Consider the following 22,780-nt stretch of genomic DNA (forward strand, 5'->3'; position numbering starts at 1 on the left):
AGCTTTTAGCACATTGTCCTTTGTTAATCAAAGTATAGAATACAGGAGATAGGATATTATGTTGAAGTTGTATAAGACATTGGTGAGGCCTAATTTGGAGTTTTGTGTGCTATTCTGGTTACCTACCTATTCGGAAAGATAGCAATAATATACAAAAAGTACAGAGAAACTTTACAAAAATATTGCTAGGACTTGAGGATCTGAGTTACAGGGAAAGGCTGAATAGGTTAGGGCATTTTTCCTTGGAGCATAGGAGATTTGATAGGGGTATAGATTGGGTAAATGCAAGCAGGTTTTCTCCCCCACTGATGTTGGGTGACACTAGAACTAGAGGTCATGGGTCACAAGTGAAAGGTGAAATGTTTAAGGGGATATGAGAGTTCAACTTCTTCACTCAGATGGTGGTGATCATGTAGAAGAATGAGGAATGACATCATTGAAGCTTATCGAATGTTTAAAGGCCTCAATAGAGTGGATGTGGGGAGGATGTTTCCTATGGTGAGAGTCTAAGACCAGAGGAAACAGCTTCAGAATAGAGGAATGTCCATTTAGAACAGAGACGAGGAGGAATTTCTTCAGCCAGGCGGTGGTGAATCTCTGGAATTTGTTGCCACAGGCAGCTGTGGAGGCCAAGTCATTTTAAGGTAGGCGTTGATAGATTCTGATCAGTCAGAGCATGAAGGGTTACAGGGAGGAGGCAGGAGATTGGGGCTGAGAGGGGAATGGATCAGCCATGATGAAATGGTGGAGCAGACTCGACGGGTCAAATGCTTAATTCTGCTCCTATATCTTCTGGTCTTACAGAATGAGCTGCCAGCAGAATTGTTGGATATGGGTTCAATTGCAACACTTAAGAGAAGTTCAGACATGTACAAGGATGGAAGGGGTATGGGGAGATACTACACTTGTGCTGGTCGATGGGACTAGACAAAATAACAGCTTGGCATGGATTAGATGAGCTGAAGAGACTGTTTCTCTGCTGGCGTGATCTATGTTGGGTTACCTTGAGGAATCTGTTTATGACCAATCTCACATCTGCTATTGTCTCTCCTATCCTCTCCTCACAGTAATCACTATCAGAAATTCCCTCCAATGTCATCATATCATCGGATGTTAGTGCACAGAGTATCCGCGTATTTTGGAATGGATCACAATGTTGATCAGACTGGAAAATGTGTTATAATCAACAAAACAAGCAATACTAGAATGTAAGTATGACTTACTCCTGATGTTGAATCTCCTTCAGACCAAGTTAAGTCAAGTTTATTGCCATTTAACTATATACTTGTATACCACCAAATGAGATAATGTTTCTCCGGGACAGGGTGTAAAGCACAGTAGTACACGTAATGTATAACATACAATAGCTTAGGAAAGTAACAATTAAATCTTCAAATGAATTACACATAGATAAACAAACTAAAAGTGGACAAACTAAATATTGTAGGGTACAGAACAGATTAACTGGTGACACAGCAAATGCATGTGGCAGGGAGTTCAGAAGTCTCATGTCCTGAGGGGGGTGGCTGCTGCTCATCCTGACCGTTCTTGTCTTTATGCATCAGAGTCTCCTGCCTGATGATAGAAAGTCAACGATGAATGGATGGGTGGGATTGTTGATAATACTAAGGGCCCTGTGTACACAGCACTCCTGATAAATGTCTCTTTAACTGGGTGCCAGCAAAGATTTTCTTAAAGATACAACATGTAAGCAGGCCCTTCTAGCCCGATTACACCCATGTGACCAGTTAACCCACTAATATGTACGTCTTTGGAATGTGGGAGGAAACCGGAGCACCCGGGGGAAACCCACGCAGTACCGGAAAAAAACGTACAAACTCCATACAGAGAGCGGCAGGAACCAAACTCAGGTCATCGGCACCATAAGGCATGACCATAACCACTAGATCTAAATACACCATTTTAAATTTCCTGTTTTAGATGGTAAAACTATCAGCAGCAGCGATTATAACGTAATGCGGAGAGGACATACAGACTCGTTACAGAGTTGAACTTTGAAATCTGGAACACACCGAGCTCTATCAGGTTGTGCTAACCATTATTACCTGCATATCAAAACATTGAAACACACAGTTTGCGGATCTCATTGGGGTAGCCCGCAAGTGTCACCATGCTTCCAGTGCCAAATAGTATGCTCACGACTTACTAAGTAAAGCCCCTCCAGTCTCTCCTTGCAGCTGAGGTACTACATCTCCCGGTGAATCTCCCCCATAGCCTCTCCAGTGTAATCACATCCATTTTAAAGTAGAGCAACACGGATTGTGTTAATTAGGCTCGGGCCTAATTCATGTTTTATAGAGTTGCATCACAAGCTCTTCACTCTTATATTCTACATCCCGCTAATGAAGGTACATATTGGCCTTCTAAACCAGCTTAGCCTATTTTAGGGACCCTTGGGGGGGGATAAGGTCTCTGTAAATCAAAATCAGGTTTATTATCACCAGCATGTGTTGTGAAATTTATTGTTTTGCAACTGCAGTACAGAACAATACTACTATTCTGTGGTGTTCCTCAGGGGTTAGTGTTGGGACTGCTTCTTTTTATGTTGTATGGCAATGATTTAGATGACTGAATTGATGGCTTTGTGGCCAGGCTTGTGGACAGTACGAAGTTTAGGTGGAGGGTCAGGTAGTGTTGAGGAAGCAGGAAATCTGCAGAAGGAACTAGACTGGGAGAATGAGCAATGAAGTGGCAGATAGAATATGGTGTAGAGAAATGCATCGAAACATACAGTGAAATGCATCTTTTGCATTAACAAACACACCCAAGGAGGTGCTGGGTACAAAGTACCCAGGACATCTTCAAGGAGCGGTATCTCAGAAAGGCAGCATCCATTGTTAAGGACCTCCAGCACCCAGGGCACCCAGCCCTTTTCTCACTGTTACCATCAGGGAGGAGGTACAGAAGCCTGAAGGCACACACTCAGTGATTCAGGAACAGCTTCTTCCCCTCTACCATCCGATTCCTAAATGGACATTGAACCCTTGAACACTACCTCACTTTTTAAATATACATCTGTTTTTCAATGATTTTTAATATATTCAATATACAAATACCATAATTGATTTGCCTATTTATTCTTTTTTGGCGTCACAGATAGATTCAAAGTATTGAGTATAAGAGTTGGAATGCTATGGTGAGGTTGTATAAGGCATTGGTGAGATCGAATTTGGAGTATTGTGTGCAGTTTTGGTCACCAAATTACAGGAAGGATATTAATAAGGTTGAAAGAGTGCAGAGAAGGTTTACAAAGATGTTGCCGGGACTTGAGAAACTGAGTTACAGAGAAAGGTTAAATAGGTTAGGACTTTATTCCCTGGAGCATAGAAGAATGAGGGGAGACTTGATAGAGGTGTATAAAATTATGATGGGTATAGATAGAGTGAATGCAAGCAGGCTTTTTCCACTGAGACTAGGAAAGAAAAAATCCGGAGGACATGGGTTAAGGGTGAAGGGGGAAAAGTTTAAAGGGAACGTTAGGGGGAGGCTTCTTCACGCAGAGGGTGGTGGGAGTGTGGAATGAGCTGCCAGATGAAGTGGTGAATGTGGGCTCACTTTTGACATTTAAGAAAAACTTAGACAGGTATATGGATGAGAGGTGTTTGGAGGGATATGGCCCATGTGCAAGTCAGTGGGACTAGGCAGAAGAATGGTTCAGCACAGACAAGGAGGGCCAAAAGGCCTGTTTCTGTGCTGTAATGTTCTATGGTTCTTCTCTATTATTATGTGTTGCATTGAACAACTGCTGCAAAATTAGCAAATTTCATGACGCATGCCAGTGATAATGAACCTGATTCTGATTCTGTCTGCTGCTGCTGGCACCGTGCTGAGGTCAACAGAGAACGAAACAAGCAACCTTTTCTCTCTCCACCCACACACAGTCCTCCAACTCTGGCACTTGCATTGGGGCCACCAAGGCTTCGACTCTCAGGCTACAGATTCCAGACTTCCGATTGATCTTTGAGGTTTGATGCTCAATATTGACCACCGGACGAGCTGATGACGATACCCCATGGCTTGAACTTTGCAGGTGTCAAGTGACGGGCCCTCCTCCTCCTTGTGCCTCCTGCTCACACAGATATGCGTTGACCTGGACCACCCTGACCACCAAGGATGTTTCTTTTCGTCCCCATCTCCACGTCGCTGGCCTTCGAGCACAGAGTGGAGTTCTGGACTCCAGGTGTCCTTCATCCCATGTCCACATCACTGGCCTTACTGCTTCCCTCAATTTCTGATGTCCTTCATCACTGCTGACCCCCTCGATGAGGACTGGTGTGTGTTCTCCTGGCTTCCCCTTCCTGAAATCCACAAATAATTCCTTGTGGTTCACAATCTTCTTAGAAACTACCGTTCATGATGTGTCCTCTTGCCTACTTATCCCCTCTAAACACATCGCCACACACTTATTTGAATTAAGTTACCTCTGCCACTGCAGTCCAGCAATTCATCAATAACTTGTTCCAACACAAGACCAACCTCACTGTCAACAAAAAAAAACAATTTTCACGTCTAATACAAATTAATCACACCTCCGACGCTCACATCCTGATTTCTAATGCTTGTGACAAACTTCAAACGTCTCAGCTGTGCACCACTGCTTATAGGTTTTCAGTCCCCTACCCACTTCCTGTTAAACAGAGGCGACTTTGGAACCAGTTTGGTGAACTAAATTGGTAAATTAATTGATTTCTGTCACGAGTGTTATACAGAATCAGGATCCAATTTGTCGCAAGTTCAGTCATGGCCCAAATGCAGAGACACATAATGAAGACTTCACTGAGTTTTAAAAAGAACTGTACTGCATGTTGGAAAATAATGAACACCGGACCAAAAGGGCTACTAACTAAAATCTCTCAAATTAACTAAAAACCAACGCCGTCACTGCGGCTCAAAAGCAGTAACCCAGAACTAAGTTAATACCGCTCCTTTAACAGCGTCTCGTAAAATCACCTGTCTTCTTTTCCCTGGAACATGAACTAAGGGTAGCAGGAAGCATTGTCGTCGCTGTACTTCAATGAAGATTGGATAAGACTGAACTAAAGAGAGGAGAGTTAAATAGAGTTACAAAGAAATCCTAATTGGCTGGAATGGTACACTCTCACGTGTGTGATTGCCGTCTTCTTTCAATTGCCCGCCTGCGAGAACTCTGCGGCTGTGACTCCGGTTCTGATAAGTTTATTATAAACACTAGAAAGTCTGCAGATGCTGGAAATTCAGAGTAACACACACAAAATACTGGAGGAACTCAGCAGTTCAGGCAGCTTCTATGGAAATGAATAAATAGTTGACATTTCAGGCCAAGATCCTTCTTCAGAACTGGAAAAGAAGGGGGAAGACACCAGAATAAAAAGGTGGAAGGAGGATAGCTAGAAGGTGATAGGTGAAACCGGGTGGGTGAAGAAGAAGAGGAAAGTCCTTAACTCCAAGTGGAGTCATTGGGACGCCATCGTGATGGTGGTTTTTTAGCAGGCTTTCTTGTTTTTACGACCCCGAGTTGTTAGCTCGACGCTCGACCCAGCATGAATGGAACGAAATTGCAGATGCATTGGTAATCATTTTCCAATGTTCCTTAGATTCAGGATCAGATCCTGAGGATTGGAGAATGGCTAATGTTATCCCACTTTTTAAGAAAGGAGGGAGGGAGAAAACAGAGAACTATCAGCTAACTATGTCAGCCTAACATCAGTAGTGGGGAAGATGCTAGAGTCCATTATTAAAGATGAAATAGTGGCATATCTAGATAGCAGTGATAGGATTGGACCGAGCCAGCATGGATTTACCAAGGGCAAATCATGCTTGACTAATCTATTGGAGTTTTTCGAGGATGTAACCAGTAAGTTAGACAAGGGAGATCCAGTGGATGTAGTGTACCTTGATTTTCAGAAGGCATTTGATAAGGTCCCACATAGGAGATTGATGGGTAAAATCAGAGCTCATGGCATTGGGGGGAAGATATTGACATGGATAGAAAACTGGTTGGCAGATAGAAAGCAAAGGGTAACGGTGAATGGGTGTTTCTCGGAATGGCAGGTGGTGACTAGTGGGGTGCCACAGGGCTCGGTATTGGGACCACAGCTGTTTACGATTTACATCAACGATTTAGATGAAGGCATTGAAAATAACATCAGCAAGTTTGCTGATGATACTAAGCTGGGTGGCAGTGTGACATGTGATGAGGATGTTAGGAGAATTCAGGGTGACTTGGATAGGCTGAGTGAGTGGGCAGATACTTGGCAGATGACGTTTAATGTGAATAAGTGTGAGGTTATCCACTTTGGGACAAAGAACAGGAAGGCAAATTATTATCTGAACGGTGTAGAGTTAGGTAAGGGAGAAATACAAAGAGATCTAGGAGTACTTGTTCATCAGTCACTGAAGGTGAATGAGCAAGTACAGCAGGCAGTGAAGAAGGCTAATGGAATGTTGGCCTTTATTACAAAGGGAATTGAGTACAAGAGCAAGGAAATTCTTTTGCATTTGTACAGGGCCCTGGTGAGACCACACCTGGAATATTGTGTACAGTTTTTGTCTCCAGGGTTAAGGAAGGACATCCTGGCTATAGAGGAAGTGCAGCGTAGATTCACGAGGTTAATTTCTGGGATGTCCGGACTGTCTTATGCAGAGAGGTTAGAGAGACAGGGCTTGTACATGCTGGAATTAAGGAGATTGAGAGGGGATCTGATTGCAACATACAAGATTATTAAGGGATTGGACAAGATAGAGGCAGAAAAGTATGTTCCAGATGCTGGGAGAGTCCAGTACCAGAGGACATGGTTTGAGAATAAGGGGTAGGTCATTTAGGACAGAGTTAAGGAAAAACTTCTTCTCCCAGAGAGTTGTAGGGGTGTGGAATGCACTGCCTCGGAAAGCAGTGGAGGCCAATTCTCTGGATGCTTTCAAGAAGGAGCTAGATAGGTATCTTATAGATAGGGGAATCAAGGGATATGGGGACAAGGCAGGAACCGGGTATTGATAGTAGATGATCAGCCATGATCTCAGAATGGCGGTGCAGGCTCGAAGGGCTGAATGGTCTACTTCTGCATCTATTGTCTATTGAAAGCATCCAAGGGAGCCGGCTGGATTCGAACTCGGGAGCCTTCGCTCCGAAGTCCGGCGCTGATGCCACTACGCCACCAGCCAGCTGAAACCAGGTGGGTGGGAAAGATAAAAGGATGGCGAGGAAGGTCTCAGATGGAAGAAGAGAGCGGACTATAGGAGAAAGGAAAGGAGGAGGGGACTTGGGGAGGTGAGAGGTGGAAAGAGGCCAGAATGGGGAATAGACTGGGGCAGGGGGGGTGGGGGTGAAGAATTTTTTTTTTACTGGAAGGAGAAATTGATATTCATGCCATGAGGTTGGAGACTATCCAGACAGAATATAAGATTTTGCCTCTCCTCCCTGAGGGTGGTATCGTGGTACAAGATGAGGCCATGAACTGACAGGTCAGAACAGAATGGGAGGTAGTGAGGTAGGGCTCACTGTCCATTCAGAAGTATGATGGCGGAGGGGAAGCTATTTTTAAAACATCTGAGCACGTGTTTTCAGGTTCCTATACCACCTCATTGATGGTAGCAATGAGAAGAGGGCATGACCTGGGTTATAGGCGTCCTTATATTGGATGCCACCTTTTTGAGGCATCGCATTTGGAAGATGTCTGTGATAGTGCCCGTGGTCTGCTCACTTTATACCTGTGAGTGTGGGACTGAGCAAAGCTCCAGCGCCATAGTTTAGTTTGCTGATGTCATCACTGCCGTTGCCCTATTCAAGGGTTGTGACATATAGGAGGGAGATTGAAACTCGGCTGAGTGGTGCCACAACAACAGCCTCTCCTCTTGCTCGACGTTGGCAAGGCCAAGGGGCTGATTACTGACTTTAAGAGGGGGAAACCAGAGGCCAGTGAGCCAGTCCTCATCAGGGGATCAGAAATGACTCAGTGTTGTGATTTCAGAGGATCTGGAACTGCCATGACAAAGAAGACGTGGCAGCGGCTATACTTAAAAGTTTGCACAGATTTGTCACGACATCTAAAATTTTGGCAAATTTCTAAAGGTGTGCGGTGAAGAGTTTATTGACTGGCTGCATCACAGCCTGGTATGGAAACACTGAACTGAAAAGAAAAGCTACAGAAAGTGGTAGATACAGCTCAGTTCATCATAGGGAAAGCCCTGAGCACATCTACACTGAGAGCTGTCATAGGATACCAACGTCCATCAGCAAGGACCTCCACCATCTCATTGCTTGCCATCAGGAAGGAGGTACAGGAGTCTCGAGTCCCACACCAGCAGTTCAGGCAGTTATTATAGATTTTACCCCTGAGCCATCAGTCTCTTGAACCAGAAGAAATAGCTTCACCTAAATTTACTCACCCCATCATTGAACTGATTCCACAATCTACGGACTCACTTTTAAAGACTTTAAAACTCATGTTCTTGATAGTTATTCCTTGTTTATTTATTATTATTTTGTCCTTTTTGTATTTGGACAGTCTGTTGTCTTTTGCACCCTGGTCATTTGTCTGCCTCTGTTGTGTGCAACTTTTCATTGATTCTACTGTGTTTCTTTCCATTTACTATAAAGGCCCACAGGAAATTGAATCTCAGGGTTGTATATATATGTACATTGAAAATAAATTTACATTGAACTTTTGATTTCTGATCTGTGAAGCAAAAAGTTATGACACTCTCCGCTGCGACATCAGCTTTGTTGGTTTGGTATGCCACCATTTGCCAGTGGACCTGCTCCTGTGCTGTGCTGCTCTATATGAAAGCAATTTTTTTTTGTGCCTTTTCAAGCTTGAACCTGACAAAACAATCTGAACAGTTCCTTTTAAAAATGCAAACACGAGGAAATCTGCAGATGCTGGAAATTCAAGCAACACCCACAAAATGCTGGTGGAACGCAGCAGGCCCGGCAGCGTCTATAAGGAGAAGTGCTGTCAAGTTGGAGGAACAATACCTTGTATTCCGTCTGGGTAACCTCCAACCTGATGGCATGAACATTGATTTTTCTAACTTCTGTTAATGCCCCTCCTCCCCTTCTTACCCCATCCCTTATTTATTTATCTATTTTCCCCCTTTTTTTCTTTCTCTGTCCCTCTCACAATCACTCCCTGCCTGCTCTCCATCTTCCTCTGGTGTTCCCTTCCCCCTTTCTTTCCCCCTATGCCTCCCATCCCATGATCCTCCCCTTCTCCACCTCTGTGTCCCTTTTATCAATCAACTTTCCATCTCTTAGCTTCATCCCTCCCCCTCCTGTCTGCTCCTATCATTTCAAATCTCCCCCTCTTCCTCCCACTTTCAAATTACTTACTATCTTTTCCTACAGTTAGTCCTGACGAAGGGTCTCGGCCCAAAACGTCGACTGTACTGCTTCCTATAGATGCTGCCTGGCCTGCTGCGTTCCACCAGCATTTTGTGTAAACAGTTCCTTCTTCCCTCCTATAGTCTGGTCATAATACAAAGTTCTGGCATGAGTCACTTAATCGGCTGTTATGCCGCTGGCGTTTAGGGCAGAAATAAAGATCTTCCATCTCTGTCTGTCAATACCACTGTACACAGATATAGGATTCTTCATTGCTGTACAACTTCTTTTCGACCAGTCAAGGTTGTTAGCCCTGAGCTGACCTCCCGTACTTGGAGGACCAATGCACCACTCTTAGTCTGACCTCTACCCTTTGCCCTGTTTGGCATGGGCAACCCTACCATAAAGCCTTGACTCCAGCCAGCATCACTCTCCAGCTCACGGAGGCACTCAAGCCTCCAAACCTGTTGTGGTCCTCCTGGAGGCAAAGTTCAAGTACACATGAGTAAAGAAGGGCTTCCATTGTGTACTTTGTGAGCAGTATAAGGTTAAGATCTAAGACTCGCTTTGTCACGTACAGTGAAATGCGTTGTTTGCTTCAGATCAAATCAACGTGGATTGTGCTTGGGTAGCCTGGAATTTTCCAGCACCAACATATCATGCCCGCAATTCACTAACCCTAGCTCATATGCCTTTGGATTGAAGGAGAAAACGTACATGGTCAATGGGGAGAAATCAAGATCATATCAAATCATAGAACATACAGGCCCTTCGGCCCACAATGCTGTGCTGACCATGTAACCTACTCTAGAAACTGCCTAGAATTTCTCTATTTTTCTATGCTCCATGTACCTATATAAGAGGCTCTTGATCAAATTCAAGTTTAATTATCTTCTAACCATACATGAATATATCTGAACAAAACAATGTTCCTCTGGGGCTAAGGTTTATATTATGCACAGCACCTTCAAAATACTAAGCACGCAAAAAAAGCATTTATACAGCCCAAGTCCCTGAGTCCCTGAGCGACTTGATGGTATAGTTCCCAGCAATGTACACAACTTCTTGCAGATAGTGGTGGGAATTTAGCCTGGATCTGTGGCTGGCACTGTACAGCCATTGAGCTAACCCCTATGCTACCATGTGCAAGAAAATATTCTAAAGAATAACATTAATTCCTTTTGCAGAAATGTTGATTTGATTAGTTCTATGTTTTTGTATACACCAACAGACCAGAGCAAAGGTTCTCTGAGCACATCAAAGATGAGAAGACAGATGACTCCCAGAAAAGGTTCATTTTAAAGCGAGACAATTCCAGTATGGATAAAGATGACAATCAGGTATGGAATACTGTGTAAACTGCAAATCGTTTTCCAGATAAAATTGAGGAACGATTGAGTTCAAGAGCTGCGAGGTAACGTTCCAGCTCTATTAAACTCCGGTTAGATTCCACTTGGAACATTGTGTTCAGTTCTGGTTGCCTCATTATAGGAAGGATGTGAAAACTTTAGAGAGGGTGCAGACAAGATTTACCAGGATGCTGCCTGGACTAGAGGGCATGTCTTAGGCTGAGCTAGGGCTTTTCTCTTTGGAGCAAAGGCGGATGAGAGGTGACTTGGTAGAGGTGTACAAGGTGATAAGAGGCATAGATAAGATTACGTGACTATGTTCTTTTGCTTGCTGCTTTGAGGACAGGGACTTTTTCCCAGGACAGAAATGGCTGCTATGAGGGGACATAATTTTACGGTGATTGGAGGAAAGTATGGGGAGGGGATGTCAGAGATAATCTCTTTACAAAGAATGGTGGGTACATAGAACAGAGGTGGTAGAGGCAGATACATTAGGGACACTTAAGAGACTCTTAGAAAGACACATGGATAATAGAGAAATGGAGGGAAGGGGTAGATGGATCTTAGAATAGGTTATAACACAACATTGTGGGCTGGAGTCTGTACTGTAGTGTTCAATGTTCTATGTTTTAAATTTTTTAATCCCCACTCAATCAGTTAATCTGCTGTACATATGGCAGAGATGTGTACTTTAATTAATCTGCTCTAAATCGATTGGATGGGGTTTTAAACTGGTTTATGTGTAAATAAATAGTATTTCATATCCTTTCAGGAAATGTTTATCTTGCAGCAAAATAGGATTCATCCATTTAGAGATGATAGAAGAAGTAAATCAATTGAGGAGAGAGAAGAGGAGTATCATCGAGTAAGAGAGAGAATTTTTGCACAAGATGTAAGTAATTTCTCCGCTAGCCTCGACCCCCATTTACACAGGGATGTCAAATTAAGTCCGGATTAACTGATCTGAATTGAATTTGGCCTCCCTAGCGTTTGCACTCACCTTTACCCTGCACCAGTGCATGCGTCTGAACAGGATGAAGTCGCCTGTCTGAGGTATGTGCTGCCTCATCGGGCGGAACAAGAGTCCAGCGGAGGTTTACGTTGGACTGCTCACACCTAGTCTAATTCAGACCTCTGGATTCAAACCAGCAATGAGACAGAGAGAGAGATTTTAGGGAGCCTTTACCTCATGGTGTCAATTATAAACATTTAATTCTTGAACGTGAACAGCAGTAAATTCAAAGAATTTTATATTTACAGTTGTGTAAACGGGGCTTTAGCTAAGGCTAAAGTCGTAACTAGGTAGAGGAGACCTAGCTAACGTCGCAAATAAGTAAAGCGGCAATAAAGTTCAGTATTACTTATCGGGTGGCGGAGTGGAGATACCTCTCTACCAAAGGAGGCTTAAGGCGTTCACTTTTGGGCAAGGTGTAACACCTGCTTATCCCACCCCCCTCCGATCAGGGTCATGATGGTCATAAGAGCAGCTGGTGCATATCACAAGTCTTGTATGCAGCCATGACGCCAGGCAGACTGTCTCTGAAGAATATTGATAATGAATGGGGTACTCACCCTGTAAAGACACCGACCAGAAGAAGGCAATGACAAACCTCTTTCATAGGATTTGCCAAGTACATTTATGGTCTTGGACAGATCTTGATCACACACATTGTATGACATTGGAGATGGGAAATGTATTGAGTACAGAAGAGAGAATCTTACACTGAAGTTGTGAGGCCTAATTTGGAGTACTGTGTGCAGTTTTGATCTACAGGAGAAATACACATTACAAAATTCTGATTGATAAATACATGTTGAAAACAAGAGAAGAATCTATTCAAGACATTCTGTAATTGGTGGAAATCCAAAGAAACACATTGGAGAACCACAGCAGGTCAAGTAGCATCTATGGAGGGTAATAAATGATTGATGTTTCAGGCCAAGAAGCCTTATCAGAACTGACAGGGATTACTCGAACTTCTGGTAATTTCTTTCTCCTTCCCCTCCTTTCCTTTTCCATTCCTCATTCTGGCTCCCCTTATCCCTTCTCTTCTCTGCCCCTTTCTCACACAGTCCACTCTGTGCTCTCCTATCAGATTCCTCCTTCTTCTGCCCTTTATCTCTTCCACCTATCAACTTCCAGTTTCTTACATCATCCCCACCTCCCCCATCCACCCACTTTCCCTCTGTCCTGGTCTCACCAATCAACTGCCAGCTTGTACTCCTTCCCCTCCCCTCACCTTATTCTGCTTCATTCCCCTTTCGTTTCCAATCCTGAAGAAGGGTCTTGTCCTGAAACGACGACTGTTTATAGATGCTGCTGACCTCCTGAGTTCCTTCAGCATTTTGTGTGTTGTTCTGACGAATTTACACAACAGTTGAGGTTGGAAGTTATCTAATAGTATTCAATGCAGTGAAGTGTTATGTTAGTGTAATCTGTCACAATTTTTAAAAAACATTCACGAACGAAAGCTCTTGGTGTTAATCAATCCATTTCAAACAATCATTAGTGAATGTTAGATGGAAAATATTTTTTTTAATAATATAATGCAGTACTAAGGAGTTTAGACAAAGTGACTTAACTAAAATAGAGCCAATCTTTTTGTTGCGATTTTAAGAATTTTGAAGTTTAGTTGTGCAGGGGTTTGGATATTTCCAGTTTAAGTTATGGGATGGTAGTGTAGTGGTTAGCACAACTTACAGTACCAGCAACCCAAATTCAATTCCCATCGCTGCCTGTAAGGATTTAGTACATTCTTCCTGTAACACGCTGGATCCTGGACTTCCTGTCAAATCACTAACAGGTGTTAAGACTGGACTCCCTCACCTCTGCCCTTCTGACCCTCAACACAGGTGCCCTTCTGGGTTGAGTCCTAAGCCCCCTCCTTTACTCTCTGTATACTCATGACTGTGTCATCACCCACAACTCCAATCTGGTAATTAAATTTGCTGATGACACTACCCTGATTGGCCTAATCTCAAAAAATAATGAGGCAGCCGACAGAGAAGAAGTCACTACCCTGACACAGTGGTGTCAGGAAAACAGCCTCTCCTTCAATCACACAAAAACAAAGGAGCTGGTTGTGGAGGAATGGAGACAGGCTAACCGCTATTGACATCAATGATCTGGGGTTGAGAGAATGAGAGCTTTAAGTTCCTCAGCATCCACATCACCGAGAACATCACGTGGTCTGTACGCACCGGCTGTGGCGTGAAAAATGCAAAACAGCATCTCTTTCAACTCAGGCGGTTGAAGAAGTTTGGTATGGGCCCCCAAATCCTAAGAACTTTCTACAGGGGCACAGTTGAGAGCATCCTGACTGGCTGCATCACTGCCCAGTATGGGAACTGTACCTCCCTTAATCGCAGGACTCTGCAGAGAGTGGTGCGGACAGCTCAGCGTATCTGTCGATGTGAATTTTCAGGACACTTACAAAGAAATTTACAAAGTAAAATGGGCCCGAAGGATCATTGGGGATCTGAGTCACCCCAAACACAAACTGTTCCAGCTGCTACCATCTGAGAAACAGTACCGCAGCATAAAAGCCAGGACCAACAGGCTCCAGGACAACTTGTTCCACCAGGCTGTCAGGCTGATTAATTCATGCTGATACAATTGTATTTCTATGTTACATTGATTCTCCTGTCGTACATGATATTTATTATAAATTACTATAAATTGCACATTTAGGCAGAGACGTAACATAAATTTTTACTCATGTATATGAAGGATGTAAGTACTAAAGTCAAATCAATTCAGATGGGTTCCCTCAGGTGCTCTGGTTTCCTCCCACATCCAAAGGCGTACGGCTTGGTAAGGTAATTGGCCATTGCAAATTGTCCCGTGATTAGGCGAGGGTTAAATTGGGGAATTGCTGCCCAGTGTGGCTCAAAGGGCTGGAAGGGTCTATTCTGCACTGTACCTCAATAAATAAACAAATTACCAAATATGTGCACACTATAGTTTGTTTTGAACATGAGTACTAAAAATTGCAAATTGCATATCTGACTTGGAGGAAACCTACAAAGGAAAGGTAGAAGTGCATGGACTTAAATAGACAGCACATGCAAATAGGGAAAAAAAGATACTAATGCCCCATTTTGGAATTTTAGACACTAGCAAAGAATTTCAATCCCAAATCTTCCATCAAACTTCCTTTTTGCATCTGTTTACCATCTTGATTTTTGTATTTCTGAGGTTTAGTTTTCCTTTCTTTGTTATACTTTCTGAGTCTAAAATGGAAATTTATAATTTAAACATCCACCACAGATATGCTTATAAATAACTGTTCTTTAGATGTTTAGCTGCTGCATGAATTTATTTCTGTTGCAGTGATAGTCCAAGGCATTGGGAACACTCGAATATTTCACTCGCTACACTATTACAGTTCACAGAACCGGAGTTCAGAGTTCAATTCCGGCACCGTCTGTAAGGAGTATGTACGTTGCCACCAGGTGCTCTGGTTTCCTCCCACAGTCCAAAGATGTACCAGTTTGTAGGTTAATTGATTATTGTAAATTTGCCTCTGATCAGGCTAGTGTTAAATAGGTAAATGGCTCTGTGGTTCGTTTGGCTGGAAGGGCTTGTTCTGCGCTGTATCTCAAAACAAACAAATAAATAAATAAAATTTAAAATCAAGTAAATCTCCTCATAAACTCTTCTAGTATTTGATAGTGTGAGGATAATTTCTGTATGGCATAACTCCCAGTGCAGAAGAATATGGCAAAGATCAGTTCAGAGCATAAGACCATAAGATATGGGAGCAGAACTAGACCATCAAGTCTGCTGCACCAATTCATCATGGCTGATCCATTTTCCCTCAGCCCCAATCTCCCGCCTTCTCTCCCTATCCTTTCATGCCCTGACTAATTAAGAATTTATCAACTTCTGTCTTAAACATACACAATGATTTGCCCTCCACAGCTGCCTGTGGCAATGAATTCCACAGATTCACTACTCCCTAATTAAAGGAATACCTTACTGCTGATCTACAAAGACATCCATCTACTCCGAAGCTGTGTCCTCTGGTCTGAGACTCACACTGTAGGAAACATCCTCTCCACATCCACTCTATCGAGGTCCTTCAACATTTGATGGGTTTCAATGAGATCCCCCCTCATTCTTCTGAATTCTAGTGAGTAGAGACCTAGAGCCATCAAACACTGTTCATATGCTAAGCCTGGAAACTTCACGAATCAGGCATACTAACTAAGCCACACAGAGCTGTAACCAGGAAATATAAAAGTATTTATTCATGTAGCAAACCTTCTGGAATGAGAGAAATCTAGGAGAGTCCAAGAGAAACTTGCTCACCCGACAGGACGTTTTATACTTTTCAAAACAAAGATGAGCATAAACGATTAACTAGAACTTCAATTGCTATGATCACCTACTTTGCTTTAACATCTAATCAGCAAAATTACAGAATCACCTATTTACAATGGTAGTACATCCCATCTAGCAGAACCACTTTGAATATCAAATACTCATATCTGTTCCAAAAGCTTCTGAGTGCAAACTCCAGACACCCAAAATATACCCCTCCTGTTACTGTGCAGATACTTCTCTACCAAAGGAGGTGTAAGGCGCTCCGCTAGCCTGCAGGTCACCCTTAAGCAAGGTGTACCACCTGCTTAGCCCCCACTCCCCCAATCAGGGTCGCATGAAGCCACTGGAGCAGGCAGAGGATGGTTGTATGAGCAAATGGTGCATATCACAAGTCCTGGTCATGCAACACTTGAAGCCAGGTAGACAATTGCAGAAGGGTATTGATCACCCATCTTGCCCAGAAGAAGGCAATGACAAGGCACTTCTGTTGAAAAATTTGCCAAGGACAATCATGGTTACGAAAAACCATGATCACCCACATCTTAATGATGAGGCTGATGATTGTTCCAGTGTTGAAGGATGGCTCATGAATATACAACAAACCAGAAGGTTTAGCGACACACCCTGACCTGAACTGTGCATAAAGTGACAGAGATACACCTTTAATAATGTGCCAACAGCGGGAACATTCGTCTATTGTCTGACCCATGGGACAGAATCAGGTTTAATATCACTGGCATTGAGTATGCAATGAAATATGTTGTTTTGTGGAAGCAGTGCATTGCAATTCAATAGTGCAACAAGAGGACAAATAAAAGAAGAAATAGTGAGGTAGTGTGAATAGTGAGGTAGAAATCTGATGGCGGTGAGGAAGAAGCATTGAGTGTGTCTTCGGGCCCTTGTACCTCCTCCCAGATGACGACAATGTGAACTGGGCATGTCACAAACAGGAGAAAGTCTGCAGATGCTGGAGATCTGAGCAACACACACAAGATGTCCTGGCTGATGTGTGTCCTCAATAGTGGGTGCTGCCTTTTTGAGGCATCACTATTTGAGGATGTCCTGGATGCTGGGGACGCTAGTGCCCATGATGGAGCTGTCCGAATTTACAACTTTCTGCGGTGTCTTCCGATCCTGTACAGAGGCCCCTCCGTACCAGGCATTGATGCAAACAGTCAGACTGCTCTCCATGGTAGATCCGTAGAAATGTGCGAATCGTTGGTGACTTACCAACCTCTCAGAGTCGTTAATGGTGGCGGTGTGGACAGTCAGAGACCTTTTCCCAGGGCTGAAAGAGTTAATACAAGAGGGGATTATTTCAAGGTGATTGGAGGAAAGAATTGGGGAAAGGCAGAGGTAATTTTTTTCCACAGGAGGTGGTGGGTGTGTGGTGGTGGTAGAGGCGTATCCATGAGAGACTCTTAGGTAGACACATGGATAGTGGCAAAATAGAGGGCAATGTAGCAGGGAAGGGTTAGATTAATTGTAGAGTAGCTTAAGGGGTTGGCCCAACATTATGGGCCAATTGTGCTGTAATGTTCTACGTCCTATGAATATCCCACATCCATTGATTGCCGCAAATTATCAGTTGCAAGTTAAATTATGAGAAACACACAAAATGCTGAAGGAACTCAGCAAGTCAGGAAGCATCTATGGAGTGAAATGAACAATTGATGAGACACCTTATCAGGACTGGACTGGAGGGGAAGGGGGAGGAAGCCAAAATTGTGGACAGATTTTATTTCCTGAACACCATTTCTCAGTTTAGTTCATCCATAATTATGCTGTCCATGGTGTCATAAGCCCAGACTGATCCCTAACACAAGCCACCAGCCTTCATTTTTGGATTCCCAGTCTACTCAGCGAGCACCCTTGACAAACTTACTGTTTACTGATGTTCGTAATTTTTTTTAATTCAGTAATTTGTATTATGGAAACATTTATTTCTTGCACCCTGCCTTTCCTGCTGCTTTTGAAAAATCAGCAGAAGAAAAATATCAACACAAGGGATTCTACAGATGCCAGAAATCCAGTGGAACACAGCAGGTGAGGCAGCGTCTATGGAAGGAAATAAACAGTCTATGTTTTGGGCTGAGATCTTTCATCAGGACTGGAAATAAAGGGGACTGAACGTGGAAAGTGGAATAAGAAAATAAGATGTCCTTTTAGAACCGAGATGCGGAGAAACTACTTTAGTCAGAGGGTGGTAAATCTGTGGTATTTGTTGCCTCGAGCGGCTGTAGAGGCCAAGTCATTGGGTGTATTTAAGGCAGAGATAGATAGGTTCTCGATTAGCCAGGACACCAAAGGGTATGGGGAGAAGGCAGGGGAGTGGGGATGACTAGAAGAATTGGATCAGCCCATGATTGAATGGCGGAGCAGACTTGATGGGCTGAATGGCCTACTTCTGCTCCTATATCTTATTCTCTTAAGTGGAGGGTAGGAGATGTGTGGGGTATACCTTAAAAATAGAGATGAGTAGGAACTTATTTAGCCAGAGAGTGGTGAATCTGGAATTGGTTGCCACAGGCAGCTGTGGAGGCCAAGTCTTTACATATATTTAAGGCAGAGGTTGACACTTTCTTGATTAGTCAGAGCATTTCAGGATAAGGCAGGAGATTGGGACTGGATCAGCCATGATGAAATGGCAGAGCAGACTCGATGGGGCAAATGGCCTAATTCTGCTCCTATATCTTACGGTCTTGTGGTTTTAACTGGGTCTCAACATGAAAAGTTGACTGTTTGTTCTTCTCCATACATGCTGGCAGACCTGCTGAGTTCATCCAAAGTTGTGTGTGCGTGTTCCTGAAGAAAAATATTTGTGTTGTTCCTCTGATCAATTGTTTTTTAATTTATTTTGGAATGTTGTTTCAAAAGAGCTGATGTGATCATGAAAACTACTCACTGATAACTATTGCGACTTGCTGTGAGTGAAGTCACAATAAATACAAAAGATGGTCATTGATCTGGGTGTTTCATGGTTTGCTGTTATGTCAGTTTGACATCCAGACTTTGCTGTTTTCTTTGTAAGCCGGTACTCTTTGTGAAGCCAAGAGCACTTAGCTTTCAGATAGAGCAGGTCAAATGTTCAGAGGAATGGCAGATAGAATTTAATGCAGACAAGGGTGAGGTTTCGCACTTTGTTGGACAAACCAGACTTACACAGTGAGTGGAAGAACAGAGAGATCTGCTATAGAGATCCATAATTGGGGGAGATCTCAATAAAATCAATTGAATATTGAAAGGCCTAGATAGAGTGGATGTAGAGAGCATGGATATGGGGCGGGGGGAAAGTCTAGGACAAGAGGGCATAGCCTCAGAATAGACAGAAGTCCTTTTATGACAGAGATGAGGAGGAATTTCTTTAGCCAGATGGTGGTGAATCTGTGGAATTCATTGCCACAGATATCTAGAAAGGCCAAGTCATTGGGTATAGTTGAAGTAGACGAAGGAAGTTTCTTGATTAGTTAGAACATCAAAGGGCATATGTACAAAATTAAGGGAGGGATGGTTAGGGGAGACAACAGGGGTAAGATTTTTACACAAAGGGTTGTGAGTGCCTGGAATGACTTGCCAGGGATGGTGGTGGAGGCTAAAACACATTAGGGGTATTTAAGAACCTCTTGGACAGGCACATGGATGGAAGAAAAATGGAGGGTTATCGGGTAGTGTGGGTTTAGTACATTTTTTTAAGGAGTATATGGGTTGGCATATCTGGGTGAAGGGCCTGTACCGCGCTGTAGTGTTCTATGGTTCTATGGTATAATACGTCGGCCATGATGGAATTGTAGAGTAGGGTAGATGGGCCAAATGGCCTAATTCTGCTCCTATGCTTTATGGTCTTATTGTCTAATAATTCCTTGAAAGTGGTGTGTCAGGTTGATAGGTGATAAGGAGAGGCTTTTGCACATGAGCCTTCATAAATCAGAATTTTGTGCACAGGAGTTGAGATGTTATGTTGTATAAGACTTCGGTGAGACCAAATTTGAAGTATTGTCTGCAGTTCCTGGCAGCTACCTACAGGAAAGAAATCAATGAGATTGAAAGAGTACAGCTAAAATTTATGAGAAGGTTGCTGGGAGTTGATGTCCTGAGTTATATATAAAGCTTGGGTGCCTGACACTTTTGCACAGTACTGTATCTGTCAACGTGGAGAGGAGAACAAGTTTGTAAATCTGGTGGGAGCAAAGGATGTTGGGAATGGCGAGGTGGAGCACTGCGGGAGGGGTGTGGGATAGGTGGCAGAGAATGAGTGCAGGGAAGGGGGGTGGCACGGGTGCAGATACACCAAGGCCTGAGACACGAGGCAAGGTCATTTGATTTCAAACCATTGGTTTATTGAGCATTATAGGATGTCTCTCTGGTGCTTCCCGCTCCCCCCCTTCCTTCCCCTTTTCCCAACCATGATTCCCCTCTCCCTATCCCCTTCCCAATCTCAGTCAACAATAGAGACCTAAATCAGAATCTAATTTATCATCTCTCCCATTTGTCAAGAATTTTGTTTTTTTTTCACGGCAGCAGTACAGTGCAATACATAAAATTACTACAGTACTGAGCAAAGGACTTAGGCACCCTAGCTATATATATATATATATATATATATATATATATATGTGTGTGTGTGTGTGTGTGTGTGTGTGTGTGCCTAATACTTTTGCACAGTACTGTAAAATGACTTGACATGGTCATTTAGCCAAGATTCCTGTTATTGTGTAACAGAAACAGGTCCTTTGGTAACCATGCAGTACATATCTGTACTCATCTCATTTACCAGACTGTGGTCCATGACCTGCTAAGCTTTGGTGATTTATACGCTCACCATAATGGCAGCACAGTATGTGTGACACGGCAGTGTATCGCTATCAAAATGACAATCTACTGCCCTCACAGTACGTTGTGTACAAAGCTAGGCAGGGAGCTGAACACCTTCTCAAAAATCACCCATGCCAGAAGCTTTCTTCAGGGTTTTTAATGAGAAAACATGTGAAAAGATATTGCTGTTTCAAGGCCAAATAAAGAGTAGATGGAGGTGGATGTCTTTCCACCATGTTTGCTCCAAGTCGGAATCTGAATTAACCCATACAGGAAATGATGTAAAAAGCAGCTAACAAACAGGAAGTGCTATTTGCAGATAACGAACAGCGCTTCTAAAGGCCGAACAGCCAGCGATCGTGTTTCAATTCCCGCCGCTGTTTGTAAGGAGCATATGACCATATGGATTTCTTCCAGGTGCTGCAGTTTCCTCCCACATTCCTGAGAGATACTAGTTATGGACCAGTGGACTGGTGGAGCACTCTCAGTCAGTCCTCTCCCCTTTGAGCTGTTTGGCATGGGTGGCCTTACTAAGGCCTCCAACCAGCATAGCTCTCCAGGGGATTGAGGCATGCAAGCCTCCAAAACACAAGGTTCTGGGGTTCGGCTCAGGGCTGGCAACACTGCCTGGTAAAACAAAACTGTTGCAGAAACAGCAAAGGGGAATCCTTCTACATCTGAGTGTGACGGTGTTCCTGAGTCTCCACCCGGGATTTTCATGACTGACGGGAAACCGAGAGGAAGCTACTGACACGGTGAAGGATGCTGTGCACACCACCAGAGATAGGGGTCCTCCATTGCTGCCCTCAACGCCACCGGCATGACAGGCAAAAGAAGAAGAAGTTATGGTTAGTACGTTGAGGACAAGCTACATCAGTGCTGAAGGTTGTGATACTTACAAGCTGTCTCCAGCACAATGTCAGATTGTGTTGTTCATTGACGCAACTGATGCATTTCATTGTATACTTTCATGTACATATGATAAATAAAGCTAATCATTTTTTTTAATTAAAAAAAACCTTTGATTGATTTTTTTTAATCAAAAAATGATTCTTCAATTTCATGAGAGCACTTGGCTCCACAACCTTCCCAGGCAGTGTGTTCCAGATCACAACAACCCTCTGGGTGAAAATATTCTTCCTCAGATTCTCCTAAACTTCATACTCCTCGCCTTAATTGCACACCTCCTGATCTTAGGCACCACCATAGTGGGGAATAGTTTCTGATTATCCACCATATCTGTCTCCTCATTTTGCTTATACAGTACTTGAGTTTTCTTGAGAATTTTTATTGGTTGATTGAGCTAGGGCTTTTCTCTTTGGAGCAGAGGAGGATGAGAAGCGACCAGACAGAGATGTACAAGACGATAAGAGGCATTGATAGAGTGGACAGCCAGACAATTTCCCAGGGCAGCAATGGCTAATATGAGGGGCATAATTATAAGGTTATTGGAGGAAAGTATAGGGGGGTGATGTCAGAGGCAAGTTTTTTTTACAGAGAGTGGTGGGAGTGTGAAACACACTTCCAGGAGCGGCAGTAGAGGCAGATACATAAAATTTAAGAGACTCTCAGAGAGGCACAAAGATGATAGAAAAATGGAGGGCTCTGTAGAAAGAAAGGGTTAGATTGATCTTGAGGTAGGTTAAAATGTTGATGCAGCATTGTGGGTCAAAGGGCCTGAACTGTGCTGTAGTCCATGTTCCATGTTCTTCAAATCTAACTTTGGATGACAAATGCAATGTGAAACTTCAGCTGCAAAGAGATAACATATTGATTTTTTTTACCATCTTCCTTTACAGTTGACCTGTTCCCAGGACAGTCTATACGTGGAAAATGGGTAAGCATTTTTTTTACTTTAAGTCATAAACAATCACATGTATTTTGGTTATCAGGATCCACACTCTACCATCGCTGTAGGACTTGTATGCGGCCAGGACAAAGGAACGGGCAGGAAAAATCATTGTGGTCACC

The 22,780-nt window shown here is 43.3% G+C and overlaps 1 protein-coding gene across 1 annotated transcript in view; it reads left to right on the plus strand.

Moving 5' to 3' along the window:
- The window catches only part of arpp21 (cAMP-regulated phosphoprotein, 21), a 323,923-nt gene that overhangs the window by 218,453 nt on the left and 82,690 nt on the right, over positions 1–22,780 (plus strand). The window contains exons 9-12 of the mRNA XM_059984261.1: positions 1,068–1,208; positions 10,551–10,659; positions 11,459–11,560; positions 22,609–22,646. Coding sequence (XP_059840244.1) covers positions 1,068–1,208; positions 10,551–10,659; positions 11,459–11,560; positions 22,609–22,646 — 390 coding nt within the window. The remainder of the gene's footprint in view (positions 1–1,067; positions 1,209–10,550; positions 10,660–11,458; positions 11,561–22,608; positions 22,647–22,780) is intronic.

This window comes from Hypanus sabinus, chromosome 1 (assembly GCF_030144855.1).
Source record: "Hypanus sabinus isolate sHypSab1 chromosome 1, sHypSab1.hap1, whole genome shotgun sequence".
Lineage (NCBI taxonomy): Eukaryota > Metazoa > Chordata > Chondrichthyes > Myliobatiformes > Dasyatidae > Hypanus > Hypanus sabinus.